This window comes from Salminus brasiliensis, chromosome 11 (genome assembly GCF_030463535.1).
Source record: "Salminus brasiliensis chromosome 11, fSalBra1.hap2, whole genome shotgun sequence".
Taxonomy (NCBI): domain Eukaryota; kingdom Metazoa; phylum Chordata; class Actinopteri; order Characiformes; family Bryconidae; genus Salminus; species Salminus brasiliensis.
Window position 1 is genome coordinate 14085989 of NC_132888.1, and position 26638 is coordinate 14112626.

At 35.4% G+C, this 26638-nt stretch overlaps 4 protein-coding genes across 4 annotated transcripts; 2 read left to right on the plus strand and 2 right to left on the minus strand.

Annotated features, from left to right (window-relative positions):
- Positions 1-8890: 8890 nt before the first annotated feature.
- On the plus strand, positions 8891-9814 carry LOC140565716 (olfactory receptor 4B13-like). Its single transcript, XM_072691761.1, has one exon. It carries the CDS (start codon positions 8891-8893, stop codon positions 9812-9814), a length of 924 nt encoding a protein of 307 aa, XP_072547862.1.
- A 1963-nt stretch (positions 9815-11777) lies between these two features.
- or60a1 (odorant receptor, family 60, subfamily A, member 1) lies at positions 11778-12749 on the minus strand. Its single transcript, XM_072691781.1, has one exon. It carries the CDS (start codon positions 12747-12749, stop codon positions 11778-11780), a length of 972 nt encoding a protein of 323 aa, XP_072547882.1.
- A 5897-nt stretch (positions 12750-18646) lies between these two features.
- On the plus strand, positions 18647-19594 carry or55c1 (odorant receptor family 55, subfamily C, member 1). The gene has a single exon (XM_072692129.1). It carries the CDS (start codon positions 18647-18649, stop codon positions 19592-19594), a length of 948 nt encoding a protein of 315 aa, XP_072548230.1.
- A 4329-nt stretch (positions 19595-23923) lies between these two features.
- LOC140565244 (olfactory receptor 52K1-like) lies at positions 23924-24871 on the minus strand. Its single transcript, XM_072691082.1, has one exon. It carries the CDS (start codon positions 24869-24871, stop codon positions 23924-23926), a length of 948 nt encoding a protein of 315 aa, XP_072547183.1.
- Positions 24872-26638: the final 1767 nt, after the last annotated feature.

The following is a 26638-nucleotide window of genomic DNA, read 5'->3' on the forward strand; positions in this document are numbered from 1 at the left end:
AAATTGTGAATTGTTAGACAAGTCAGATTCTTAAACATTATCATATGGACACTTTCAGGTGAAGTCTAAACCTTTTCTAATAATGATTTACTTTCTGACCTCAGTGAGGGTCCCTCCTCAGTCTGTATCTGCACATGCTTGTAAAATACAGCATATTAACACCTCAGTGGGTGACCCCTCCTCTTGCCGTCAATCCTGTAAGGCTATTTCAAAACATCGACATTCCTATACTCAAGGAGGACACTGGTATGGTATCATTGTATGATTGGAACACTGACCAGCAAAATCACTAGACCTCTATCCCATTTCTTGTTTGTAAAAAGCAGATGAAAGACTGAAATAGGCACACATGAACTCTAAAATGTGCACCCTGAGAGCGGACTAACAGATAGGAAGAGTCTGGAATAATCCCTACAGGACATGATTTATATTGGGTATGTTTTCCATAATACAAAAATCAGATAAACAAGTCTCTAACAAATTACCAATACCACAAATTACATTTTACATGCTGTAGTTAATTACCCAAGCCTCAGTACATGTGGCATTTCTATTCTAAATAAAATTTTGAATAATATTATTAAAAAAACAACAAGTATTTATGGCATTGGATAAAATGACTGTTTTGACAGTTTTACAGGAATGTCATGAATTTTGAACACGACTGGATTGTGATAACTGACATAATGACAAATTTGATAAACCGGGCAACATTTAAAAGAAGAAAAAAAAAACGGAGAAACCAGTTGGTATAGGCCATTATTTTTTATCCATGCTTTCGCTAATGAAACCATGTAGTTTACTGGAAATCTAATGTTAATCATTTCCACATTAATTTAATATCACACAAACATCAACACACTTTCCTTTTAACTATATATTGTATTACCTATAACTAATATATATATTACCTGTGTTGGTGTAATATAAGTTGTCTATATGGGTATGACACATATTTGCACTATTTGGGACTGTATATTACTATTATTGGTACCTCTGCATTTAATACTTTCATTAAAAAAACATTTTTAGACACTTAAGGGAAGTCCTCGCTTGTGGGCTTCCCTATTCAGCTCACTCCACTGTTATTCAGTTGTATTATGGGGACTGCGAACGCAACAAAAAAATCTTGATCCACTGGTCTGTGCATCAGGTTTTGTGTGAAGTTGGGGATATTTTTTAGTATACATTATTGTTCTCCTGGAGAAAAATAAACCATGACAACCATCTTAGGTCCCTGCCAGAGGCAGTGAAATGCTGGTACAAAATCATCTGGTATTTGATGTAATTCATGATTCTCTATATGCTAGCAGGATAAAAAATAAAAATAAATCCACAAGAAGATCCACCTTACTCCATACTTAATGCATGACTGTGCTTAATGTGCCTCTGACATTTGTTGCTAAAAACAGCCTTTTTTCTCATGTAGAACTGCAGAGTATGATTTGTCAATTAATAAATTAATTTAATATATTACTTATTGCTGTCTAGTTTATAATATTTTATAATTGTTTATATTAGTTATTAGTGTTTTTAATTAGCATCAGCTCATCAGAGTATAAACAGTATAACTCTAAACAAAAGGTCTTTGTGGGTAATAGGTCAAGTTAACACAACTTTATCTGTAAGCTAAAACAGGACCTTACTCTCTAAAATACTCTCTCTTCTGCAATCAAACTGCTTCAACCGATTTATTATATGTAATAAATGTCCAGATATGCAAAATGTATTCTGACATTACCTAATGAGAGAAACATTTTTTTTTCTTCAAGTTTACATCTCAGGTGCCATTTGTATTTAATTTTATATATTTAATAAAATATTTAATATGGTTTTGAGGTGTGTATAAATGTGATTGTATTATGTGTTGTACCATATTAAGTCAAATCCAACCAGTATCAGTATATAGAAATTGGTGCATATAATTTCTAATATACGCTAATAAGGTTTTATATTGCATGACCTTTTAAACAAACTGGCTAAACACAGAGGCCTGTAAAACCTTAAATCTGAAATTTACATTTAGCTTCCAGAAATCTGTCGAGGGACCTAGGGATACTCATTGCATCCCACAATGATGTAATTTGGCTTTGATAAACATGTTTGTTGCAGGTCAATCTCTCAAATGGCTACTTCTTTAATCCCGTAAGAGTAGTGTGTCCACAATTTCTCAGGGGGCAACACTGCACAGAGGCGGTACCTCTCACAAATACAAAGATGTACTCTAAGACCTTTAATTAGTCCCACTGATGAACCTGTTACTATGTGGTCACAACTAAGGGCATGAAGGGGGGGGGTGACTTGTAACAATGACCTGTAATGACCTCATTCAGTATACAGAAGTACCTAGTTTACAACTCAAAAGAATAGTTTTTCATTATTTATTCTGCATTAACTTAAACCCATTCTTCTGCCATACAGCTACACAAATCCCACTCCTGCTAAGACAAAGTTACCAGTTTAGCTCCTGTTTTAAATTCTGAGAGAAAAGTTTAACATGCACAGCTACATTCTTTTTTCACATCAGTAACATCATCACATGGCTATGTGAGAATTTATCTGTGCTAATTTACACAAATGTGATTACTAAAAATTCCCAACTACCCATACCCAAACGTCTCTTGAAACACAAATAACACAAAATTGCAATGCTTAATAAAACTACTACTTCTACATATTTTCTTAATACCTACATGCCAATCCTAGAGGCATCCATAAAGCATAATGGGAGCACTTTATGACATTATACCATTATGTCACCATATGGGTTAACTGATGGTTCAACCAGGGTGCCATATATGGTAGAATGTGTTTGCCAATTTGCCATTTGTGTTTGCCAATTTAACACTCTAGCATCAATTCAACAGCACAACAGCCCCCAGTGTCAACCACAAGTCAAGACTAAACCAGTTCACCTTGGTAGTGTAACGTGTTCAGACTGGTTGTGTATTATTACACAAACCAGAAAATAATTAAAATATGCAAATGTTTGATAGGATTTTGCAGTGTGACATTTTATTAGGTGTATTAGGATTGTACAAAGTTAGAGGTGTGCTATTTGATAGCGTAAAGCAGGGGAACCTATCGCAAGCTTTCAGTGAGGTCAACCTATCCCCCATCCCACTCCCCATCTTGTACTACCTTCCCAGCTAGTAGCCAATCTAGCTCATGAACTAGAATTCGAGAAACAAGCCGTCATGTCGCCTAAACCTGAAACTGTCACTGATTCAGTGAATAGGATTAACATTATTAACCACTGGCATATAGTAGTATCCTACAGGCCCACTGGCATCTGTAACTAACAGCCAGTGGGAGCTATCGATGGTGAGCTGGTTAGTGGCAGTTTAGCCACCTTTCAGTTCTGTTATGTCAGCTGCCACTGTCTACCCCACAATGCAATTTCCAGATGGTACTGTCTGTACCTGCATACAGCCACTTTGCATTGATTGAATAACTTACTACTTTGCTGAAAGTGACTAAAGATTAACAAACTGACTACATTTCTGGTTGAGAGGTGGGTTTGTTCTGAATAACAGCTGCCACTGGGCATTTAGTAAGAATAACTGTTACATGCCAGTGATTAACACTATAAATGCTAATTCACTGAATATGTGCTAGAATTAAGTGTTTACATCAGTACAACATGGCTACAAGATCTTAACTGCACAGCAGTGCTATTTTCACTACAGTCCTTTTCTTAGCAATACAAAGGGAAGGAACACCAGCAGATGCAGTATTTAGTTCCAATGTCAACACTGTAAAATAGTATATAATGTAATGTGCATTGTGTGTCATGTGAAGTGACAAAGGCCAAAAAATGTCACCTTAGCCCTCCTGTGCTAATGTGGATGACATTTACTCATTAGGATACTGTGTCCTGTATTATTCCCCCAGGATGCCATGAGAGCTGATAAACAGGTTTGTTAGACACCACAAGTCCATTTAAAACCTATCAAATGTTTCTTTGGAGGGAGGGGAGCGGGAGACAGAAATCAATATGTTTGGGGATTGCAGCTCATGTAAATGTCCCGGTGGTCATGTGGTGAGGTAAACATTAAGGGTGTGTCACACTGGACTTCAAAAATAAAATCTATATTTTATATATCCACATTGTTTTTCTCATGCATGGGCATGGAAATGGTAACATTTACAACATGTTAATGAATTTGTACTTTGTTTACAATTGAAGTAAAATCTTAACTCCTATTAACTAAGAAAAAGATGCATGTTTTTTTTCTGAACACAACAGTAAGAAATAACATCTGTCATTTCCTACAAAACAACAGGTCATTAGTCCACCAAGTCTTATTATACCCTTGAGTATCGTCCCTTAATATCAACGCCACCTTAATTAGTGCAAGTCCTTAGTGGCCGGAAAAAGGATGCCATTCTTGCCTTGGAAACACCCAGAGTGAAGTACATACAAGGTAAAATGAACATTAGTTTATAGTGAGTGCAAATAAATACTGTTGCATTGATGTAATTCACATTAAATTAGTTCTAATTACACACCCCCATTAAAGACTGTACAACAGATATTTGAAACATTTGAAACAGTAGATGGCATTGTAGTCAAGTCAGATTTATTTGTATAGCGCTTTTTACAACTGTTGTCACAAAGCAGCTTTACATAATTAGTAATTAATAAAAGACAGAGACAAAAAGAAGAAATAACGTAAGACATGAAGGATCAAAGACCTCCAGTGAGCGAGCCAACATTGTAGGCCAAACTGACAATAAGAGCATACAAGTCAGCTCCTAAAGACATACAGTTTACATACAGGCTCAACCATAAGCACTGTCTAAAGTGGAATAGAAATAAAAGTTCATGCGGATCAATATCTTCTAGTACATAGTGTCTAACTGTCAAGGTCTGGTGGTCTGCTGTATTTTTGCATTTGCCACATACATTTTCTTTGAACATTATTTTATGTCCTTTTTAAAACAGCAGATTGGTTAAGCTGAAAATAGATGTGGTCATTTACATCTTTCTGGATTCCATGATGAAAACAAACCTTGCTTTGCTCTACCATACTTGAGAGAAAGCTCTTATCCATTTGTGCCAAAACACTAACAAGTAATTAAAAGTGCATTTTCAATAATCAGCTTGTGAATAAGTATGAAAGGTACCAGGGCCAGTAGTTAGCAAGATTTTGTAATTATTAATTAATTATAATTAATCATAAAATTGTCCTGAAACTTTTGTCTGTCATACTTGTGGGTGTATTAATAAAATTATATTTTCTTATGACAAATCGGGTATTAATAAGGGTGATGGAAAATATAATACTAAAGGCTAAGAATTGGTAGGAGGTAGCTGGTTAGTAAGAAGGCTTCTGTGTTTAGGGTTCAGTTTCTTCAGTTGCTTCCATAATTGTGATGTGCTGTAGGTGCATTATTCTCTCAGAATCTGCGTAGGAGGCTTGATAACTTGCACCTTTGGCCTCATCTGGGCACTCTGCATACTCTTTGACCACTAGCATCACATAAGGAAGGGCTGATGCATTTTTGCAGTTGTAGGCCAACAAAAGTGTTTTAAATCTGATGCTCACAGCTACAGGAAGTAAATGAAGAGAACAGATAAAAAATGACATGGCTGAACTGAGAAACATTAAAGACAAGTTGTGCTGCTGCATTCTGGATTCATTCTCAAAGGCCTGATGGCCTGTGACCGAACACAACTCTGAAGGGTGTCTCAGTATGACAAGAGATTGCACCTGGTTGACCTTCTTGGAGAAAAGGGTTGTATTCTCTTGATGTTGTAAATAAGAAATCTGTATGACTGAGTCAGGTTTGCAGTAGTAGTCGAGAATGAATACTGGTCATCCATAACTTTGCCAGAGCTTCTGCAGCTGGAGTGACCAGTGAGTTCTTGAAGCAGCTGGATATATCACAAAGAGAAGCTGTAATTTTAATGATGTACAGCACCTCAGTCTCGCTTCAGGTGTTGGTACAATGATGGTCAATGACATATGTTACAACACCCTTTGCACAGTTTTGAAAATGCAATATGTGGCAGAACAAATATTGTTGAAACACTGTACAGCTTAATATATTTAAGATTTTTATTTATTTATTTATTTATTTAAATTGTGCATGGACATAAGTATTTAGACCCTATGACACTTGAAATATAGCTCTGGGGCCTCCCATTTCTCTTGATCACCTTTATTGGAGTCCACCTATAGTAAATTCAGTTGATTGAAAAGATACACACCTGTCTACATAAGGTCTCACAGCTGACAATGCATCTCATAGCAAAATCCAAGCCATGAGGAGAAAAGAACTGCCTGTAGAGCTGAAAAACAGGATTGTCACGGCAGCACAGTGGCCTACATAACTCTTAAATTGGAATTTGGAACAGCCAGCACTTTTTCTACCAATAATCGTTGAAGAAGGGCATTGGTAAGAGAGGTGACTGAGAACCCAATGGTCACTTTGGCTGAACTTCAAAGATCCTGTGTGCAGATGGGAGAAACTTCCAGAAGGTCAACCAGGTCAACCACACTGCAGGATTCCACTGATCTGGGCTTTATGGCAGAGTGGCCAGACAGAAGCCTCTCCTAAGTAAAATACACATGAAAGCCCCTAAGTACTCTCTGTTCTGATGAAACCAAGATTGAACCTCAAGCATCTTGTCTGGAAGAAAACCAGGCACTGCTCATCACCAGCCCAATACCATACCTACAGTGAAGCATTGTGGGGTGTTTTTCAGTGGCTGCAACAGGGAGATTGGTCAGGGTTGAAGTACAGAGATAATCTTAATGAATTTCTAATCCAGAGTGCTCAGAGTGACCTCAGACAAACCAGACAATGACCCTAAGCACACAACACAGGAGTGGCTTAGGAACATTGTGAATGTGGCCCAGTCAGAGTCCTGACTGTAACCCATTTTAACATCTCTGGAGAGACTGGTAAACTTGCTCTCCACTGACAGTCCCCATCCAACCTGACACAGATTGAAAGAATCTGCAGAGAAGAATGGCCAAAAAAACTCAAATCCAGGAGTGTAAACCTTGTGGCACAATACTCAAGAGGACTGGAGGTTGTAAGAAGACTGCCAAAGGTGCCTCATTTTAGTTTTTCCTTTTGTTAAAGTTTTCACTTTCTCATTTTGAGGTATTGAGTGCAGACTGATGGGTGGCCTCAACAAAACAAAAAAAGTGAAGAAAGTGAAAGGGTCTGAGGACTTTCCGAATGCATTGTATGAGTTGATGTTTTCTAAAATTCAGATAAAAATGTAGTTTATGATATTCTGAATATTTCATTTAACCATGTCATGTTAAATTAACATAGCCATTACCACAGGAAGACCAAGGTAAAACCGTGTGTTTAGAGATGTTAGGCCTAACTGCTGTTAGCCCAGGATCCCAGTATATACTCAAAATAAGACGTATCAAAACTATTTTCATTTTCAATACTATTTAAATCATTTTATTTTCCACATTTAGCACTTTAACCTTTTGGATGTTATTAGACTATGACTACTGGCCACTAATTTGATGAATTAATTACTGCTGAATTACAAGATGGATTACAAAATGCTATTTTACCCCAGAAATTCTCCATGATGCCTTAAATTAGCCTTCTTTCAGATAAATGACAAATTAAAAATAGGTTCCCAACACTGTTATAAAAAATAAGAATACATTAATATAAATCACACAAATATGATAAGAAGAAGACTCATTTATTTGTCTGTAGAAACCCTGCAAAAAAATCTAAACAAGCAGAGCCACCTGGAACCAGGATGGAAATAATACCTTTTTGCAGCTGCCCTAGGAGTTTCAGGTATTGCACAGATACTGAGAGTTCCACAAGCTGTCTTCATTACAAGTACAAACTATGCAACTTTAATACTTTACGTAATTTGTAACTAGTTTTAATTAGTATCTAGTGTTAATTTAGAAATTACAAACATGTGGTTTTAGTAGTTTTACTATATATGTTTGCAAATGCTAAAAATTACAAAACAATGTTTTAACATTACATATTTAATTTGAGATTGTCTGAAACAAATGACTATTCTTACATTAACTTAACGGAAAAGCACTGAAAGCCATTTAAAATTCCCTAGACACATTTTCTTCATCGCACCTTCTTTTCAACCCTATAAATTGAATCACTCCCTTACTGCGGCAGCACAGTTTGGTGAATGTTCACTTTTTGTGACATGATCGTAGCCCTACAATTCAGGTAATTATACTGAATTACCGCTTGTGAATCTGTATATGGTTTGTATGGTGTATGGACTGTACTTTTAAATTATCATCTTTAAATGAAACCATGGCATGATCTTCACAGTTTTTTTTATTTTACAGGATAAATTATTTTTTTTGCCTTTATGCATGATTTCTGCCATTGCTTTTATATTTCTAATGAAGATACTGTGACATTTTAATATGTATTTTTGTTTTTTGTTAAATCACAGTCATACATGCAGAAATGTTGGGGGACATGACATCTGTTAACAGACTATTAAATGTCTCTGAAAAAGCAGTGGTGCAGAAATGCTAATTTGCAGAGCGATTTCTGGGTTTTGGTTATTGCTTTAATTGGGACAGGTCTTTGTGATTGTTTATACATTAAAATATTTCTAATCAGTATTTTGATTTGTCAGCCTAAATGAATCTATTATGGTTTTATCTTTCTAAACAGTGTCTATCTGCTTACCTGTGTGTTACTGACATGACAACGATGTGATCTCCCTTCAAGCATTGCCACTATTCCCACATTTATCTGGCCATTACACGGTCCTGCAGAAGAAATAGTTTTTAATGCATGTGGAGTACATTCTGTACAACAATTTCATTTGACTAATACTTTACTTACTACTAACATTTGCCTATATATTGTTACCAAATTCAAACAGTCATCTTCACATAAAATCATGGCTAATTCAACACAGTTCACTACTATTGTATTGGCTGGCTACATTGATGTAGGAAACGTCAAGTACCTATATTTTACTGTTTTGTTACTGTTATACATGGCAATTATTTTAGCAAATTCATTACTAATCGGAGTGATTTCTCTTGAGAGATCACTGCATGAACCCATGTATATTTTTCTTTGTAGTTTGTCTGTGAATGAATTATATGGCAGTGCTGCATTTTTCCCTGCTATTTTAACTCATATGTTATCCAAGTCGAATGAAGTGGCAATTGTTTTTTGTTACGCACAGATATTCTCTCTGTACACATATGCATCAGTAGAATTAGGCAATTTAGCAATTATGTCTTATGACAGATATACAGCTATCTGTTACCCTTTACTATACAGCAGCATTATGACTCATAGTAGGGTGTGTTTGCTCATTGGACTGGTGTGGCTGGTTTCGTTTGCCAAATTCACCATCAATCTCGTGTTAAATGTACAGTTGGAATTATGTGGAAATGTCATAGAAAAAGTGTGGTGTGACAACTACCTTCTTGTAAAACTTGCATGCTCAGACACCATAGTGAACAATATCTATGGCACTGCTGGTGCCATCTTCAGTATACTTTTTCCTTTACTGCTGATATCATATTCATACATAAAGATCTGGAGAGCCTGCTTGTCATCCTCTGCAGAAACCACACAAAAGGCCATAAGAACTTGTACACCACATCTTGCTTCGCTGTTGAATTTTTCTTTTGGCTGTTCATTTGAAATTTTTTCAAGTAGATTTCATAAGTTATACATGCCTCCTGTGTTACGTGTGATCATTTCAGTTTACTTTGTGATTTGTCCACCACTGTTGAATCCTATTATGTATGGAATAAGACTGTCTAAGATAAAGAGGGCATTCAAGACTAAAATTTATCAGAGATAGAAATTCTGTAAATGTTCTGTATGTGTCTCGTAATGAATAATAAAGAATACAAAATCTTTCTTAATTTACAAATGTGATCCTGCTTATGTTAAATCATCTCCAGTCAGATTAAAAGGATAGATTAAAATGTACTATATAGAGAAAAGTACTGGGAAACCTGCTCATTCATTGTTTATTCTGAAATTAAGGGTATTTAAAAAGAGTGCATTTTGCTTTTGTTGGAGTAACTGTCTCTGCTGTCCAGGGGGGCTTTCTGCCAGATTTTAGAGCACTGCTGTGAGGATTCGATTGTATTCAGTGACCAGATTGTTAATGAAGTCAGAATCACCACCCCATCTCATTCCCAACTCCCCAACCCAAAAGTATTGGATGGGGCACCTGTTCTGTTTCCAGTACTTCTATACATGTACTTCTATACACAAGCTCTATGTGCATTTGCACATCTGTGTCAGCAATGGGTGCAAGCAGATGAATGCATTCATCTAAGGGGTGTGCACAACATTTGGACATATAGTGAATCTTGGGGCTAGGAAGGGACTGAGCCACCTTGACTAGGAAACCCAGCAAAACTTGCACACAAACTTCAGTGAAGTAAACGCTAAATGCTAAATTCTAAATCAGTAAATGTCAGTACATTTAAAAAAATACATTTTACCCTCATTTGTTGAAAAAAATATATTCAGTTAAGGATTAACAGTCCTATTTAAAGCCCTTTCATAAAATATGCTGAAATTACTATTTACAGTGGGCTTATGGAACAAAGCTCTGCTTTTATTGACTGGTTTATGTCACGATGGCCTGCAGCCACATAGCATAGTCTAGAGTAGCCTATTGTCTTGCTCTTTCTCCACAGCCTGTGGAGTAAAGCTACAGTGCAGAAGATCTCTACACTAGCCTAATGCATCCTTGGAGGGATGTCATTTTGGCCTACTTGCTCCACTGAGCTCACAGGGCTGGGTGAAGCATTGCTTTTGGCCACATCTTGTGTCTTGTCTGAGGCTGGAGCCTGGGGCATGCTCTTATTCTCAGAGCAGTACTTGTTATGGAAGACACAGCAAGCAGCTCACACTACCAGGTTCCAATAGATAATAAATTCATTTAAGGAAAGCTAAAATTAATTCAGCTGAGATGTCTTTGGACACCCCTTCTAAAAAAATCCATTCAGATACTTTATGTTGCACCCATTGCTGACACAGTTGTAGAACTGTACACATACAGCTTGTCCGAAAGAATAAGTCTATATGGAGCAGATAAACATGAACCTATTGGCACCATGCCTAATGCCAGGTGTAGGCTAGAGGCATATGAAGCCCCCCCCCTGAACAATGATGGTGCTCCAGCCATTACTTTTGGGATGAGCTGGGATGTTTGGGCTGAGGTCAGCCAATATCTTAATCTTACAAACACATTATCAAAATTAACAAAAAAAAGGAAATCTTAAAGTGGATAATTTTTTTTAAAGAAACTCCTTTCTGGGGTTTGCTTTGGAAGCATGTGACATTACAGTGCCAATAATGTAATAACAATTACAAATGTGTTTTTATATATTATTTATTATAAATCCAAAAAAGCACAGTCATATCACAAGAATTCAGAACTCAATCTAAAGAAGAGTCAGTACATCAGTAAGTCCTACAACAGTGGTACATCATAATGATATATTATAATAATGAACTTTACAAACAGTATTTCAAACAAGCATTGCAGCATATTGCTCCTGTTTAGCAAAGTTGTGCCAACCAGCACGGATAACAGGGTCTCTCTCTCTCTCTCACACACACACACACACACACACACACACACACACACAGACACACACACAGAGCAATTAGTTCTTTCCAAGGGTAATACTGACCCCTTAACTTTCAGACTATGTACAAATTATATACTCAAATATTTACAACAATGCTTTGATTTACAAAGTATCAAAAGGCAATCTCATACTTCTGCTTTTTTTAAGCAGCTAAATGCTAATTTTTTTAACATTATCTTCAGCTCTCAAATGGAATTCAATACCAAAAACCCTTTTCTGTAGAAGTTTTCTGAAACTTTTGCTAATCTGTTTAGTTCTTATTCCATATATAAGTGGGTGCAGAAGAGGTGGAATCATAATAAAATGCACTGACATTAAAACATTAAGCTCTTTTGGAAGAGTGTTATTATATCGATTATAAATTACAGAGAAAAGGCTGGCTGATGAAAAATTGATAAATGTGATTAAATGAGGAGCACAGGTTTTTAGAGCTTTTTGTTTGGCGTTCACAGATGCTCTCAAACTAATGAACAAAATTCTGATATAGGACATGATGACCAATAACAAAGGTGAAACTACAAAAATAAATACTCCAAACAAACCATACAGATCTACAAACACACTCTTAACACAAGACAGACTTACTAAGGCCAAGTTATCACAAAATAGCTTGTTTACATTATATCTGCACAGAGGCAAATTTGAAGTAAAGTGTGCTTGTATAGCTAAAAAACAAATAGATGAAGCATACACTACTGCTAGAAGCAGCCTAACTTTAGCTGGTGTCATTATGTTGTGATATTGCAGCGGTTTACAAATAGAGACAAACCTATCATAAGCCATAACTGTTAATATACCATAAGCACAAATTCCATAAAAATTTATAAAGAAGACTTGTAGTAGACAGTTGCTATAAGAGATGTATTTCATGTCATTAATTAGGTAGTTCATAATGACAGGCAGAACAGCAGAGCATCCAATTAGTCCGTTCATTGCCAGGTTGAATAAAAATATGTACATAGGCTTGTGAAGACTTGTGTCACAGTAGATCACCAGCATCAAAATTAAATTAGCAAAAACAGTTGCAAGATAAGTCACCAAACTGACAAAGAAAACTCCATAATTGAGTGGACCAGGAGGTCCATAGGCCATAAAAATGAGAGTTATGTTAAAATGTGGCATAATTATGGTTTCTGTTAAAACACTGTACACATTATGAATTGCCACCACTGTCAAAACTATTATATTTTTCAATGCATTTAATGATAATTAAAGTACATTTTTAAAAGCATACCTACAGTTATTTTTCACAAAGAACTCTCACAAAGAATGTGCACACAGAGCTTTAGCTGTTTGAGCTGTTTCAGCTTTCAGCAGGTACATTATATAGCTTGTCTTCCATGAGACATTTCTCCATGGAAGTCTGAGTTTCCCCTTTGGCATTAATTAGAAGGTTTTTACATTTTAGGCACATAGGTTTTCTCCTTCATGGTAAAGCTTTTTGTATTATTTCAATAATAACATTTCCCAAACAACCTTAAACAACAGCTTCTTCTATAGTTAATTTACAACTTACTGAACTTAATATTGTAGGTCCAAGGGGTGGTTTATGCTGGTATTACTGAATTACTGCCATCTTCTTTGGCCTTTAGTAATTGTATTCAGTAATACCGGTATTTTTTTTTTTTTAACAATGTTTCATTATTTACATCAATCAGTCATAACTTTAAATCCACAAAAAATAGGCAAGTGTAATGATCGGTGAACTCCAAAATGACAGGTCTTGTGGGTTGTTCTCTGTGTATTGTGGTTAATACTTACCAAAAGTACAAGTGTGCTACAACTATTCATCAAAGTAGTAAATAGTCTTCTTAATAAAGTTTCCCAGAAAGTAGTAAATAGATGTATATAAGCTATATAGCTGTATAAAAAAAGTATCGTTCTAGGATCTGTTTCTGTTAAACAGAACCCATTTTCCATTAAATATATAATATATAATCTTAACATTGTTTACATCCACAAAATGTGGGAAATAAATATATTGGAGTTCTGCATATTATAATGAATATTATACAGTAGAAGTAAATAATATTTGGTTCTTTTTTAAGTTTTATATAGGCTTCTACATGTTGCCCTTGTGTCAACAGTACTACTGAATTATCAGTGTTTTATCAGCGTGGCGTGAAAGGTCCATGATAGATGGCATAAGAGGCACACTGATAGCCTCATTCAGATAGCTGCCAGTGATCAGAATTATGGTAGCAAGCAGATATACCAAAATCAGTACCAGCATACTGTAAAATTCATGCAACCTTATGGTTTTCTGAAAAACAAAGATCAAAGAACATCTTGTCAACTAATTGTGGACTAACATAAAAGCAACTAAATCACCATTGCATATAATTAATTAGCGTAAAAGCCATTATTGCACTGGTCTTTAATGTGCAAAACTGTATTAGCAAAGCGATTATAGTGCTCAAAACTATTAAAACTATTTTTATGCAACATCAGCTACAGGGATTGTAACATTACCACAGACCCTGAATAAATGTCTAAATCAATGTTAATATTACATTCTTGACTAACTAGTGATTTGTTTAGTGATTAAGTGATTATGTGATTAAATTCAAATTAAAATGTATATCTATAGCGCATCACAACGAACGCTGTAACAAAGCAGCTTTACAGAGATCCAGGTCATAGCCTATTTTGAGCTATTTTGAGCAAGCGTCAGTGGAAAGGAAAAACTTGAGAAAAACCTTAAGAGAAACTAAGACTCAAAAGGGGAACCCATTCTCCTCTGGTTGACACTGGATAGCACAACAAATGACAGGACATGACTAACTGGATAAAATTTCTGACAAAAGATTTCTTTATACTTTTAAACAGGTTAAAAGAACTCAATTTTTAATGTATTAGACACAGACAGACAATGTAAATAAAAAACATAAATATTATATGCAGTTGAAAAAATATATAGTAAAATATAATAGATACAGTATAGAAAAGATAACACCAGGTGGTGGTAGACTACCATGGATAAAGGCTACATTTGTCAAATAGATTCATGTTTACAGCAAGAAATATTTTAAATAAGGAATTACAAGCAGTTGCTGTGTATTAACATCAATAATATGAATACTTTTAGTGGTTTTAATCATTAAATGTCTATTATGTAAGTTTGTATGTAAGTTGCTTTTGTAGTATTTTTTGTTGCTGCAGTAACCCTGGGGTTTCCTTCCAAACAAATAAACCTTTAAATTTAAATGGCATTTATTCATGTTGTAAGTTGTTTTAAGCATTAAAACATGATCGGTCATATGGGTTGATTAGTATTGTATACCTATTCTGTGTATGTAACTGTGTATACATTGTTTAATCAACCCACAATGTCACTGTATTTTTATTTCTTACTTTTTTTTTTTTACATCAATTATTTTTTAAACACAAATTCCTACAAATCTCCAGCATATATTTTATTTCAAAACATGCAAGGATGGTTATTAAACAGTCTTTCAGATTTAATTCAAAGAGTTAAAACAAAGTATTATTAGGAGTTGGCAACACCATCAGGCCTAAAACAACACAGAAATAACTAAACTAACAGATTTCTTCTTGCTAACCCACAAAGCAAGGCAATGCAACATAAGACAAAATAATGGAATGTTTATAAATGGCTGAGCCAGTCACCTGCCATCAACCCATTTGAGCATGCTCAATTGAACATTTTGACTTACTGAAGAAAACTGAGCCAACAAACAAGCAGCAACTGAAAGCATGTGCAGTAAAGGCCTGGCAAAGCATCTCAGAACATTCTGCCCTTGGTGATGTCCTTGGGCTCCAGACATCGACTGCAGATATTTTAAATAATTCTTTTTATATAATATTTTTTTTTTGTCCAATTATTTTTGAGCCTGTTGAAAAAAATGGATGTAATTCCTAAATTTTAAATCCTTGAAGCTAATTACTTAAGTTAAAGCAGTATTTTTGTTAACCTCCTTGAATTAAGTCAGCACTTCAATCACATCTTGATTGCTTCATTTCAAATCCATTATGGTGGTTTACAGAGATAACAGAAAATACTGCAGAAAATACTGTCCAAATACTTATCTTATACTTTTTATATATACAGTACTTCTAAATATGTAGTTAAATGTTTAATGCCATTGGACTAGCACCATTAAACCAAAGAAGAGCTTTTAAAAATCAAGGAGATTAAATGACACATAGCCAGAACAACACATTGTATAATACAAAGCCTAATAATACTCAAATAAATTAGCTTAAAGATCTCTCATTTCTGATTTGGCATATTAATTTATACATTTACATTTTTTAAATCCAGTTTTAAATAATTTTTGTAATTAATTTCATTAAAGCTGTATATGTTACTTAATTTAACTACATATATTTTTAAATACAATAGTTATTAACTAAATAACTACTGTTACTGTAAATGTCCTTGTGACTTTTTTTCCAACAAGTGATTTAATTACCTTTGTGTTAATTAACAAGTGTTCATTTAAGAACATGAAGTGTTCTTTCAAGACATTTGTGTTTGTTCTTTTGGGACACCTGATACACACAGGACCTCAGGTACTCATAGCTCAGATATGCACATTTAATCTAGGAAGACAGGGTCCTCTTTTGATAAAATAAAACTAGCAATAAATAAACTTAAATAAAAAATATAAATATTTGATTTTATGTTTATTTTGGTACTGACACACATTATGTTTATTTTGGTACTGACACTGTTTAAGTATTACTGTGCTAGTTTTCTTTAGATAGTGTATTTAGACGGTTTAGTATGAGAGCCATCTTTTCACTAATAAACCAGTCATCAAAAACTAAATCTTATTCTATTGTCAATGGTGCTTATCTAAATTATTAAATAATTGGTGAAATAAAACTACTTTTAGATAGGCTGTCTCTGATAGATGCTGTGGTACACATGATTTGCACAAAGCTGTACAAAAATGATGAAGTGATGAAAGTTTTTGTCCTACAAAAGGTTTTAGTTTTACATTTAAAGCCAGGAGATGTTAAACACCAGAGACATTAGTTATAAAACAGCATTATGGGGGATTACTATAGCCTTCTTGCATAATGTAGAAGAAAAATGGAAAACTACAACATCAAGCTAGTGTTAAACTGGCTTGTCCTAGACTGATTATTCTCAGTCAGTTATCATAATCATGACAATGTGTTCTGTGCCAAAAAGGAAAACAGGCCTAAAATCTTTTGAGATTCTAATCAGTACCAGCATGTAAGTTTGTTGAGAATTATCTGTTCTCAGATATCATACCATGTGGTTCCTTTATACCATCGTATATAGCCTATATGTCTACTTAATCACAAATACAAGCAATACCGCTCTTAATAGTCCTATTAAAACATAACATTTTCTTCTATACATTTTGTTATTCACCAAATAGTGATTTAAGTATTCAAATGTTGGCTTCTGGAATGAGTAACCAAACACTCTATTCAGTTAATTGCCTAATTGATTAATTGCTTAGGCTAGTTCAAGTAAATACTCTCCCCTGATGATATTTACTCCTGTTAGCTGCATGTGACACATGTCACACCTGTTAACTGCAAGTCACACATTTGTACTAACCATACACCACACTTGAGTTCACAAATGAATCAATCATTCCCTTCTTTGATAAGATGTACTCACTAGAGCAATTAAACACTGTTGTACAGAACACTGTGTGGACCATGATGACCCTGGTTGAGTTCATAAAACCCTAGACAATGTTCAGACACATGCAGCTAATTGGTCAGGCTAAAATTGTAAATAACTTTAGTTAGCATATTATTCCAAAATAAGCTTGTGATATTTTTGTGTATATGCATCAAACCCTAGAATATGACAAATTATACTAGATAGGCTGCCTCTGATGCACAGGGGACTAAAGTCCCCTGATGCTAAAGTACAAAGTTCCTTTGTTCTACAAACAGGAGATGTTTAAGGGTCATGAAGGTTTAGACAAGGAACCACAGCGAAAGTCACACTTGATGCTCAGGCTTGGATGGAACCAGTAAAGATACACATTACAACCACAAAGTGTGATGTCTAAAATGGAAATGAAATGGTTCTCCAGGTGGTCCTCAGACTTTCGTACATTGACAGTAGTTAAAAAGTTAAAACTACTAAAGAGTGTCTGTGCCAAGCTGATGGTGCTTTGTGGAGATCTACCAAATTCACCTTTGATTTACTGCAAGTCTGCAAATTTGTAGACATCATGCCACTGCATCCCAAAACTAAAGCTAAAACGGAACTAAGGCACACAGCTTTCCTCAGTGCTAACTGCAAATGCCTATATCTCTGAATTGAAAATTAGATGTGACACACTTGCAGGCTGATTGCAGATGTTTTCAGTAAATCGGTCCACTCGTTGGCTCAGTGTAAAGCAGAGCGATAGCTTGTTTATGGTTATTCCAAATGACATGCTTTGACTGAGACATTCCACTAGAAATAATATTAGTTTTTTTTTTTTTTTTTTTTTTTTTTTTAATGAACATGAATGAACATGTATACTTAAACACTTTAGAATACCCAAGACTATGTAAGCTGTGCAAGAAATGTTTTGGCTTTTGTCAAAAATCACACTAATGTATATAACTTTATTGCACAACTGGTACTGTTAGAAAGCATTTTTTCCACAATGTAGACCTGTACTTCTCTTCTATAGGACCAGGAGAGTATCAGGGGAGGAACAAAAGAATATTTAAGATGTTGCAGAGGTCAGGTCCCGGGGAGAGAGGAGGCAGAAGCAGCAAGTCAGAGCCGTAACAGCTAATGAGAAGACCGTGCACACATTAAGAAAGCTATTGCTCAAGGAACACTCTCCTCTCCAGCTCTGGTACTGGTTCTTTATGTTAATGGGAGAGGGAATGGGGATTTCTGATGTCAGGAGTAGATTTGCTTAGTGGATGTTTTTGCTGTTTGTTTCTAGTTGTCTGAGTTGAATTTATGATTAAAGAAATGTGAGAAATGCATGAAGAACAGCACTGAAATGCTGACATTTATATAATACTATTTTTCCAGGTTCAAAGAAACTCAAGCGATGGATTACCGACCAGTCTACAACTTTTCACATTCAGAGTTTCATTTAATTGGATTTACAGATCTTCTCTCATACCGGCCTATGCTTGCTCTGCCCTTTTTCTTCATCTTAATTTACACAATAACAGCTAACTCTCTTCTGATGCTGGTAATTGTGAAGACAAACAGTCTGCATGCTCCCATGTACATTTTGATCGCATTCCTTGCAGCCCTTGGGATTGTTGCACCACTAATAATTGTTCCAAAGTTGCTGGTTAGTTTTGTGTTTGGTCAGAATGTAATTACTAAAAGTGAATGTCTTATTCAAATGTTTGTTGTGCATCTTGCCGGTTGTTTTCAGTCAAGTATTTTACTTTGGATGGCTGTCGACAGACTTTTTGCTATAATCTACCCACTACGTTACCATGACTTTGTAAACCTAAAAAACTCAATTCTTTTCTGCTCTATTTTAGTCATCCGTAATATTGTATACGTAGTTGGAATGGTCGGTCTTGTTGCACCACTTCCGTTTTGTAGATCAAACTTGGTGTATCACTGCTTCTGTGAGCACACAATAATTGTTACCATGGCCTGTGGTGACGTTACAAAGAATTATCTAGCAGGTATACTAGGTCTCAGCATTTCAAGTTCTGACTGTGTTTTTATAGCAGGCTCCTACACTGCTGTGTTTGTGGTCATATTTAAGTCTCCTTCAGGAGAATCTCGCCAAAAGGCCATTCAAACATGCAGCTCTCACTTAACCACAATAGCAGTTGCCTATTTTAGTGCCGTTAGTTCATTTATTGGATATAGGGTAGCTACAGTTCCACGTGATCTGCGTGTACTAACTAGCCTAAATTATATGCTCCTTCCTTCTTGTGTAAATCCACTTATCTATGGGATACGTATAAAAGAAATTAGAATTGTGTTAATCAAATATCTGAAATGGAATAAAATTGAGGCATTTTAACATTTTGCATTGTTAATTGGTTTGTTCCATGTTTTTCATTTGCCTAAATGCCAATAATGCACCAAGTGATCATATATTCTCTATTAATATATTCTCTCCCAGAGATTACTTTGAATTGCTTCTTTATTTTATTTAAGAACAAGAATTGTGCTGTACACTTTCCATGGAAACATGAAAATGATTCAAAATGGCAGCTTATTTTTGTGGGATGTGGGAAATTTTATGTTCTGATAAAGCAAGCCTGTATCAGTCGACAATTAGTATAGGCAACACTGGTCAAATTGTTAATGTTCTAAGTGTAAATTAGTTTACATTCCCTACAGAGACACACTTCTGCAGTAACTTAATAAATATATATATAAAAAATTAAGCTTATTCATTTTTGCGCTATACCCATGTTATTAATTATATTCATTTGCAATTGATTTAATTGGCTTTTGACTGATTAAGAGAAGTGTTCTCTCAAGAGATATGGCTTCTCATTTGACCTCAGGTGAGCACACAGCTCATTTACTCTGTTTCCACTGTGCAATATGAAAGCCCTTCGTGGATTTAAATATACTGTACCCAGCAGTAAGAGGATACTAGTTTGCTAGTCAATGCAGAACATTTTCGTGTTCAACCCTTAGCTTTATTTCCTTTTTCTTTTCATATGCCAAGAACAAATTATTCATTAAAATATAGATCAGGAAGGCAAATGATCGAAAGCCGGGCTCATCATTGGTCCAAGTTGGGTATTAAATCTTTTCAACACATGTAAGTGCTCCATTAATGTGGTATGGGAAGTCTTATTCATTGCATGTTGCATGCTGTCCATTACTGAACTGTATGTTTATTAGTGAAATGAGCAGTGTAGTTTAAGACCCATATCTTTACTAATGGCTTATTATCACTGTATTTTGCAATCCATAACATAAAATGTTAATAATATGATTAATTGCTTAGGCTAATATATTCTCCCCTGATGATATTCTGTGTAATCAGTGAAACAGAATAAACCATTTACACATTTTATTTCAGTTACTGTTGGCTGGTGGAGAACAAGGTGACTCCAAACTAATGTCAACGCAGGCCCTGCTTACATCTTGTATCTACATGCTTTTCTTTAGGGCCCATATCACAAATGATCAGCAAAGTGTAGCCTTTAAATGTCCAAAAGTGTTTGGATTGCATGACTGGCATCATGCACATTAACACTAAGTTACATTTATATAGGACCTCTGGAACAGAATCCATCTCTGAGACTGACTAGTTATTATGACTTGTTATTAAAGGCAGCTGGACCTTGTCCTGCGGCTAGGGAGGTGCCTGCTTTGCAGTAAGTACCATGGCACCTTTACACTCTAAATGCAGCATGTTTGACTGTCGGTAAATCAATGTACAGGTGTGAAATGTACTCATTTCCCACAGCACCTATTCCAAGATGATTAGGATGACCAACTCTCCTCATAAACTGGATGCGCTGAATAAAGATTATGAAGGGATTCAGATGGACCTGGTGCAAACTGGGATGAGTTTGACAAACTAGGCTTTAGTCAAAATCTTGGCAGCATGTATGAAATTGAACTGTGCTGTGACACAAGTGCTGACATTTATGTTTCTTTCTACTTTCAGATGCAGCACACAACCTAATAAAGGTCATCTAAATGCTAGGAGTTCTGGAGTGACGCCTCAAATCTGTCCAGTGAGATAATTCCAGTAGAGAGAGATCACAGAGATGAGGGCTTATACAGGAGCACTGTGTAGCACTAATGTAGGACCAACAGCTTTTTTTAGGAACTGTTGCCAAAAAAAAAAAACAGCTAAATGGCATTGCTGATAAATCTTCAGAAAGACCTCAGAAAGGATTTCAGGTCCATCCCATGGCCACGATTTCCTTATTCTCTCATCGAGCAGAGAATCCCCAGGAGATAATGAACATCTGTTCACTCACTAGGTGAGCATACATATCCATTACCAGACATGAACATCAAAACTTCCAGCTATTTACAGCAGATGTCTTTTGAGATGTTTGCTTCAGTTGATAGTGTCTTTTTGTCTCTTAGAAAGAGAAGATGCTGTTTCTGCAGGATATCTTTACTCTGAAGGAGAGTGTATATGCAGCTCCTGGATCACTGGCCACAATGTGTTGTACAGCTGTGTTGAACTTTGTCCACTACAATGCTAAACAGCTCACAAATACACTGAAGGCCATCTAACAAGCCAGGACTACTTTCTATCCCTCTCTCCTTTGCTTTTTTCTTCTCTATAATTTTCCTCTAACCAGTCTTTTCATTCTGAAACCTCCTTTTATTGATTGTCTATTTAAGTTCATTTTAGTTATGTTAAATCACGTTACGTCTGATTAAGTTGAAGTTAAGTTAGTTCTTCCAGAAGACTTAAGAGGCAAGTTTAAAGGAAAAATTATCAAAATGTTGTAAGTTGTTTATAATACTTTACAGTAGTCCTCTCCTCGCTTTGCACTTCATGGTGTAAGCAGGCTCTTGTGCAGTTTCAGCAATCAACGTTTTGCTCGCACTATCGCTTAAACTACAGAAACAATAAACATGTAATATAAATGCGAGTAAAGATGTAATCTGTTGCGTTTTAGCACTTTTTGGCTATGTTCAGACATCACAAACCTATCTGCATGGATTGATTTGGTAACAACGTAGGCGCTAATGAGCTGCTTTCACACATGAAAGCAAGAGAGATGAAAGTCGCTGTGGATTTGACGTGCTTGTTATCTGCTGCGTTGCGAGTGATGTAAAAGTAATTTGATCCAGACTGAGACGCATCTGCACAAATCCGATAGTAATTACATTTCAAACCACACCCAAAATGTTTGGATCTAATTTAATGTGGTTTTCAGCTGTCCAGACGATCAAAAATGGTAAATTGTAGTATGAACATAGCCTTTAAGACACTGAGGCTGTGCTGAGTGTGTGCAGCTCTGAGCAGAGTGAGTAAAGGGAGACCCCTCCCTTGTGTGCTCCATATGAAAGTAGACACGCTCAGCATGCAGAGAGAAAAATCTCCCATCACAATATCAAAGTTATGACTCTTGTAACTCTGTTCTTCACTCAAAACACCATTACTTTGAATAAAAAAGATGTTTGTTGTTAAACAGATGATCTGTTGTTTTTTGGACCAATTCTCAAACTATTTTAGTCCATTCAGAAGCTGTACCAGAGCTGTTAGAAATGAGGAGACATAGTTGAAATATGTATGAGCTCTCATAACGCTCAACATGGCATTAGATTACAGATAAAGTCCTGTTTTAGTGCTGACCCTAATGACTAACTATACTGAGGCAGAGACCGGCATGTAGCTGCCGGCACAGCGTAGGCCTCTGGTTCAAAGGTAGTCTTTGATGTAGGCCTCATTGTTGGCCCAGGTCTTGAAATATCAAAGCAAATGATGTCTGTCACATTACATTACACAGGTGTAAAGCTGAGTAAAAAACTTAGTCACTAAAAACACTAGGACCCCCAAAGATCCTGTCATACATGGAAGGTAGGGACGGAGCCAACCCCCTGGGCAACTGGACAGGACCAAACTAATGGCAGTGTAGAGGAAGGAGGGCAGGGCAAGTTTATTTGCATTGAAACTTTCATACACATTTTCAAGTGCTTTACATAAACACAGAAAAATACAGTACTTGGGTGAAAAACGTACAGTGAATAGGTGGGGAAAGCTGAAGTTAATTGCAATGTATTTTTGGATTTTAACTTAAAGGTGATTTTACCTAAAAGAGATGTTTGTAAAGTATATATTGAAAATATTTCCATGTGTGATGTCTCTCAAATCTTTCTGTGCAGTTTTTCAGATGTGAAACACCCCATGGACCACCCACCATCACACTCACCCACCCACGCAATACACAACAGGGCACTATTAGCTCTCTAGTAGCTAATAAAAAAATAAATGTATTAAATATATATTTTTCTATAGCTATATAAAGTATCATTATATAATATATATGTGCAGTGTTATGATTTCATATGATTCACCATGACATGTTAGAGGTACCCAAAACAAATCCCTTTTTCTTAACTGTTCAGATCAAGTATTGATGATTGCAGTTAAATTTGTTTAAGACATGATTTCTGAAAGTGTTTAAAGATGTACTGTGATTTGAGGATGTCTAGTCTAAAAAGTAGTGTAGAATTATTATTATATCTTTTTTGGAATAAAAACCTGCAGCCACACTGGCCCTTTGCATGTAAGATCTAGTGTATAAAGTGGAACACATTAACCATGACATAAATATAAACATGACAGAAGCACAGCACTAGTTATTTATACCTGCTTACTTTGTTGTAAACCATTCTTCATATTTTTACAAGATTACTGTGCTAAGACTTTCACATGGTTAAATAATTTTACAAACTGCACTCTGATTTCTTTTGTTCTCACTCCATAAATAATTGGGTTGAAACAGCTTGGGAAAAGTGCATACATTGTGCTTATAAAAATACGGCTATTAGGAGAAACATTATTTCTAGTTCTATATGACAAAAAAGCTGTTAAGGCAAATACTAAAGTAAATGTGATGACGATTATGTGAGTAATACAGGTGTTGATAGCTTTCCAGCTGGACTTTCCTGATTTCATGACAGAGATAAATATTATTGCATAAGACAGAGCAATAAAAATAAAATCTACAGCTGGAATTAGAAAAGCAGTTGTAAGCCCAAGTACGTTATTAATAGATGTATCTTGACATGCTAGCTGGACCAATCCCATGTGCTCACAAAAACAGTGATCTATCTCATTTTTCACACAGAAATGCAATTTTCCAGCCAAAGAGACCATGGTGATATGTAGAAGCCCATTTCTGATTACTGGCACTACAATGAATTTTAAAAAGTTGGCCAATTGCATATTTTTGTGATAAGAAAGAGGTCTGCATATAGCAAAGAACCGATCCAAAGCCATCCACAGCAGTAAAGTAGACTGAAATGCACCGACAAACTGAATCCAAAATATCTGCATTAAACAGCCCACAAGAGAAATCTGATTCCAGTCAAATAAAAAGCTAAGCAGCATGTTTGGTACAAAAAACATTGGCATAAGTAGGTCCACAACAGCTATTAGAGCAATTAATACAAACATTGGAGAGTGCAGTGCTTTCCGGGATATAATTAAAAATATGAGAATAGAGTTTGCTGTGGTACACAATAAAAACATTAGGAAATATGGGATAAACAGAAAATGCCGCCATTCCCCTAAAGAATAGAAACCATTCAGTTGGAAAGTTGTAAATGAAATATTTCCTATAGGCAGAGCTTGCATGGTTCTTAAGATATGCTCACTACAACAAACCCCCAAATTATTTAGTAGTTCTACCAGTAATAACAGATTGACTCATTTTAGAATTCCAGTGTTTGATACAATCACTATCATAATGCTCTTTGAATGTCAGTTACTGTATTATCTGATGTTACATGACATTTGCATTTTTGTCTTTTGAATAAGCAAAATATATTCTTCACATCCAGATTGCTGAAAGACCAATTAACCTTTGCATGGACAAAATGTATAAATATCCAGTATACACTAAAGAATACTATGCATGTACAGAAATGTCAGATTTCTATTCTAAAATGTGACTACAAACAATGCTATAAACATCTTAAGCAAACATCACTCAATATTAAACAATGTTACATTCTATTCACTGATTTGTTCAAGGGTACTGAAAAATAATGTCCATTCAGAGCACAGATTAATTAAAGTATTGCTCTTTGTACAGTCATATCATATATACTGTTTTGCTTCTTAGTAACAGCTAATTACAGCTTGTCATTTGTCTCTGCTTCTATGTACACCCAGTTTTTTTCCCTTGGGCTATGATGTATTTCTACAGGCTTTTCAGAGATCAGCATGGAAAAGCCATGCTACATACATGCTGTACTCGGTCTGGTACAAAGATTTCCACCCAAACAATGTTAACATTGATATTGGTTGATATTGGATATGGTTTTCTGTAGACATGGAGATGTATTTGCTGTGGCTGTGACAAATTGTGTAAACTGACTAGAAAAGCTATTAATTCTAGCAATTTATCCAGTGTGATAGAGGATATTTTAGGGCCAGAAAAAAACAGACAGGATATCTGTATGTGGGCAGCATACAAAATAAATCAATGAATTAATGAATGATTAATTAAACAAAATACAGCAGGCATGACATGCTTTTGGACCAGTTATCTGACCTTTTATATTAAGTTATTTGTGCACCGTAAATACCAAACACTGTGATAACCATGACCATGAGAACACAAGCTGACATTCAAATAAATTTGTTTTATTTGTTATCAACATCTAATCACAATGAGGAAAATTCATAAAACTTACGGTCAGATTTATACTGTTAAAACAAGTTTGCTCGCTTATAAACAAGGATTATGGGTAAAATTAATACTTTTTCTCTTATTTTTATAAACCACATCATCCCAGACTAAATAGATTAAATCTATTTCCCAATAAGGAGCCAACATAATTTTTTTTTTCTCCGCTGAACATTTGTTGTGAACATGTGAACAAGGTAGAAATAGAATGAGCTTTGGATGGTCAGGGTCTTCAGACATGTTTCGCCTCATTCAGTTTATTCATAAATTGTTACCCATTGGCTTCTTCTTTGTATGATTATTATTATGATTATCATTATCATACATACTTTTTTAAGATAATGAGCCATTGTGACTTCATTATCAGGTTTCAACTGGCTTGAAACAGTTCTTCACTCTCACTGTATAATGTTAACTCTACCTTTGTGTTAAGTTTCTCTGTCTGTCTATCTATTCCTTTATAACTGTCTGTCTGCACCCTACATTTTAGCAAAAAGCTGACACAGCTCTATTAGCCTACCATACTGGATGCGTTTTTGCCCCAACCATCTTTTACGCAAAAGTTTTGGCAGCCTACATTTTAGAAAATGTTTGTGGACACAGCCCTATTAGCATACTGGATGAGCATTTGCCCCGAACATATTTTGAACCAAAGTTTGTGAATGCCGCTTTATTAGGCAAATGTAATAAATGAGGTTTTGGACCTGTGG

Excerpts from the sequence above, each read along its gene's own strand:
- LOC140565716 (XM_072691761.1), top strand. The coding sequence starts at position 8,891 with ATGGCTAATTCAACACAGTTCACTACTATTGTATTGGCTGGCTACATT.
- or60a1 (XM_072691781.1), bottom strand. The coding sequence starts at position 12,749 with ATGCCACATTTTAACATAACTCTCATTTTTATGGCCTATGGACCTCCT.
- or55c1 (XM_072692129.1), top strand. The coding sequence starts at position 18,647 with ATGGATTACCGACCAGTCTACAACTTTTCACATTCAGAGTTTCATTTA.
- LOC140565244 (XM_072691082.1), bottom strand. The coding sequence starts at position 24,871 with ATGCAAGCTCTGCCTATAGGAAATATTTCATTTACAACTTTCCAACTG.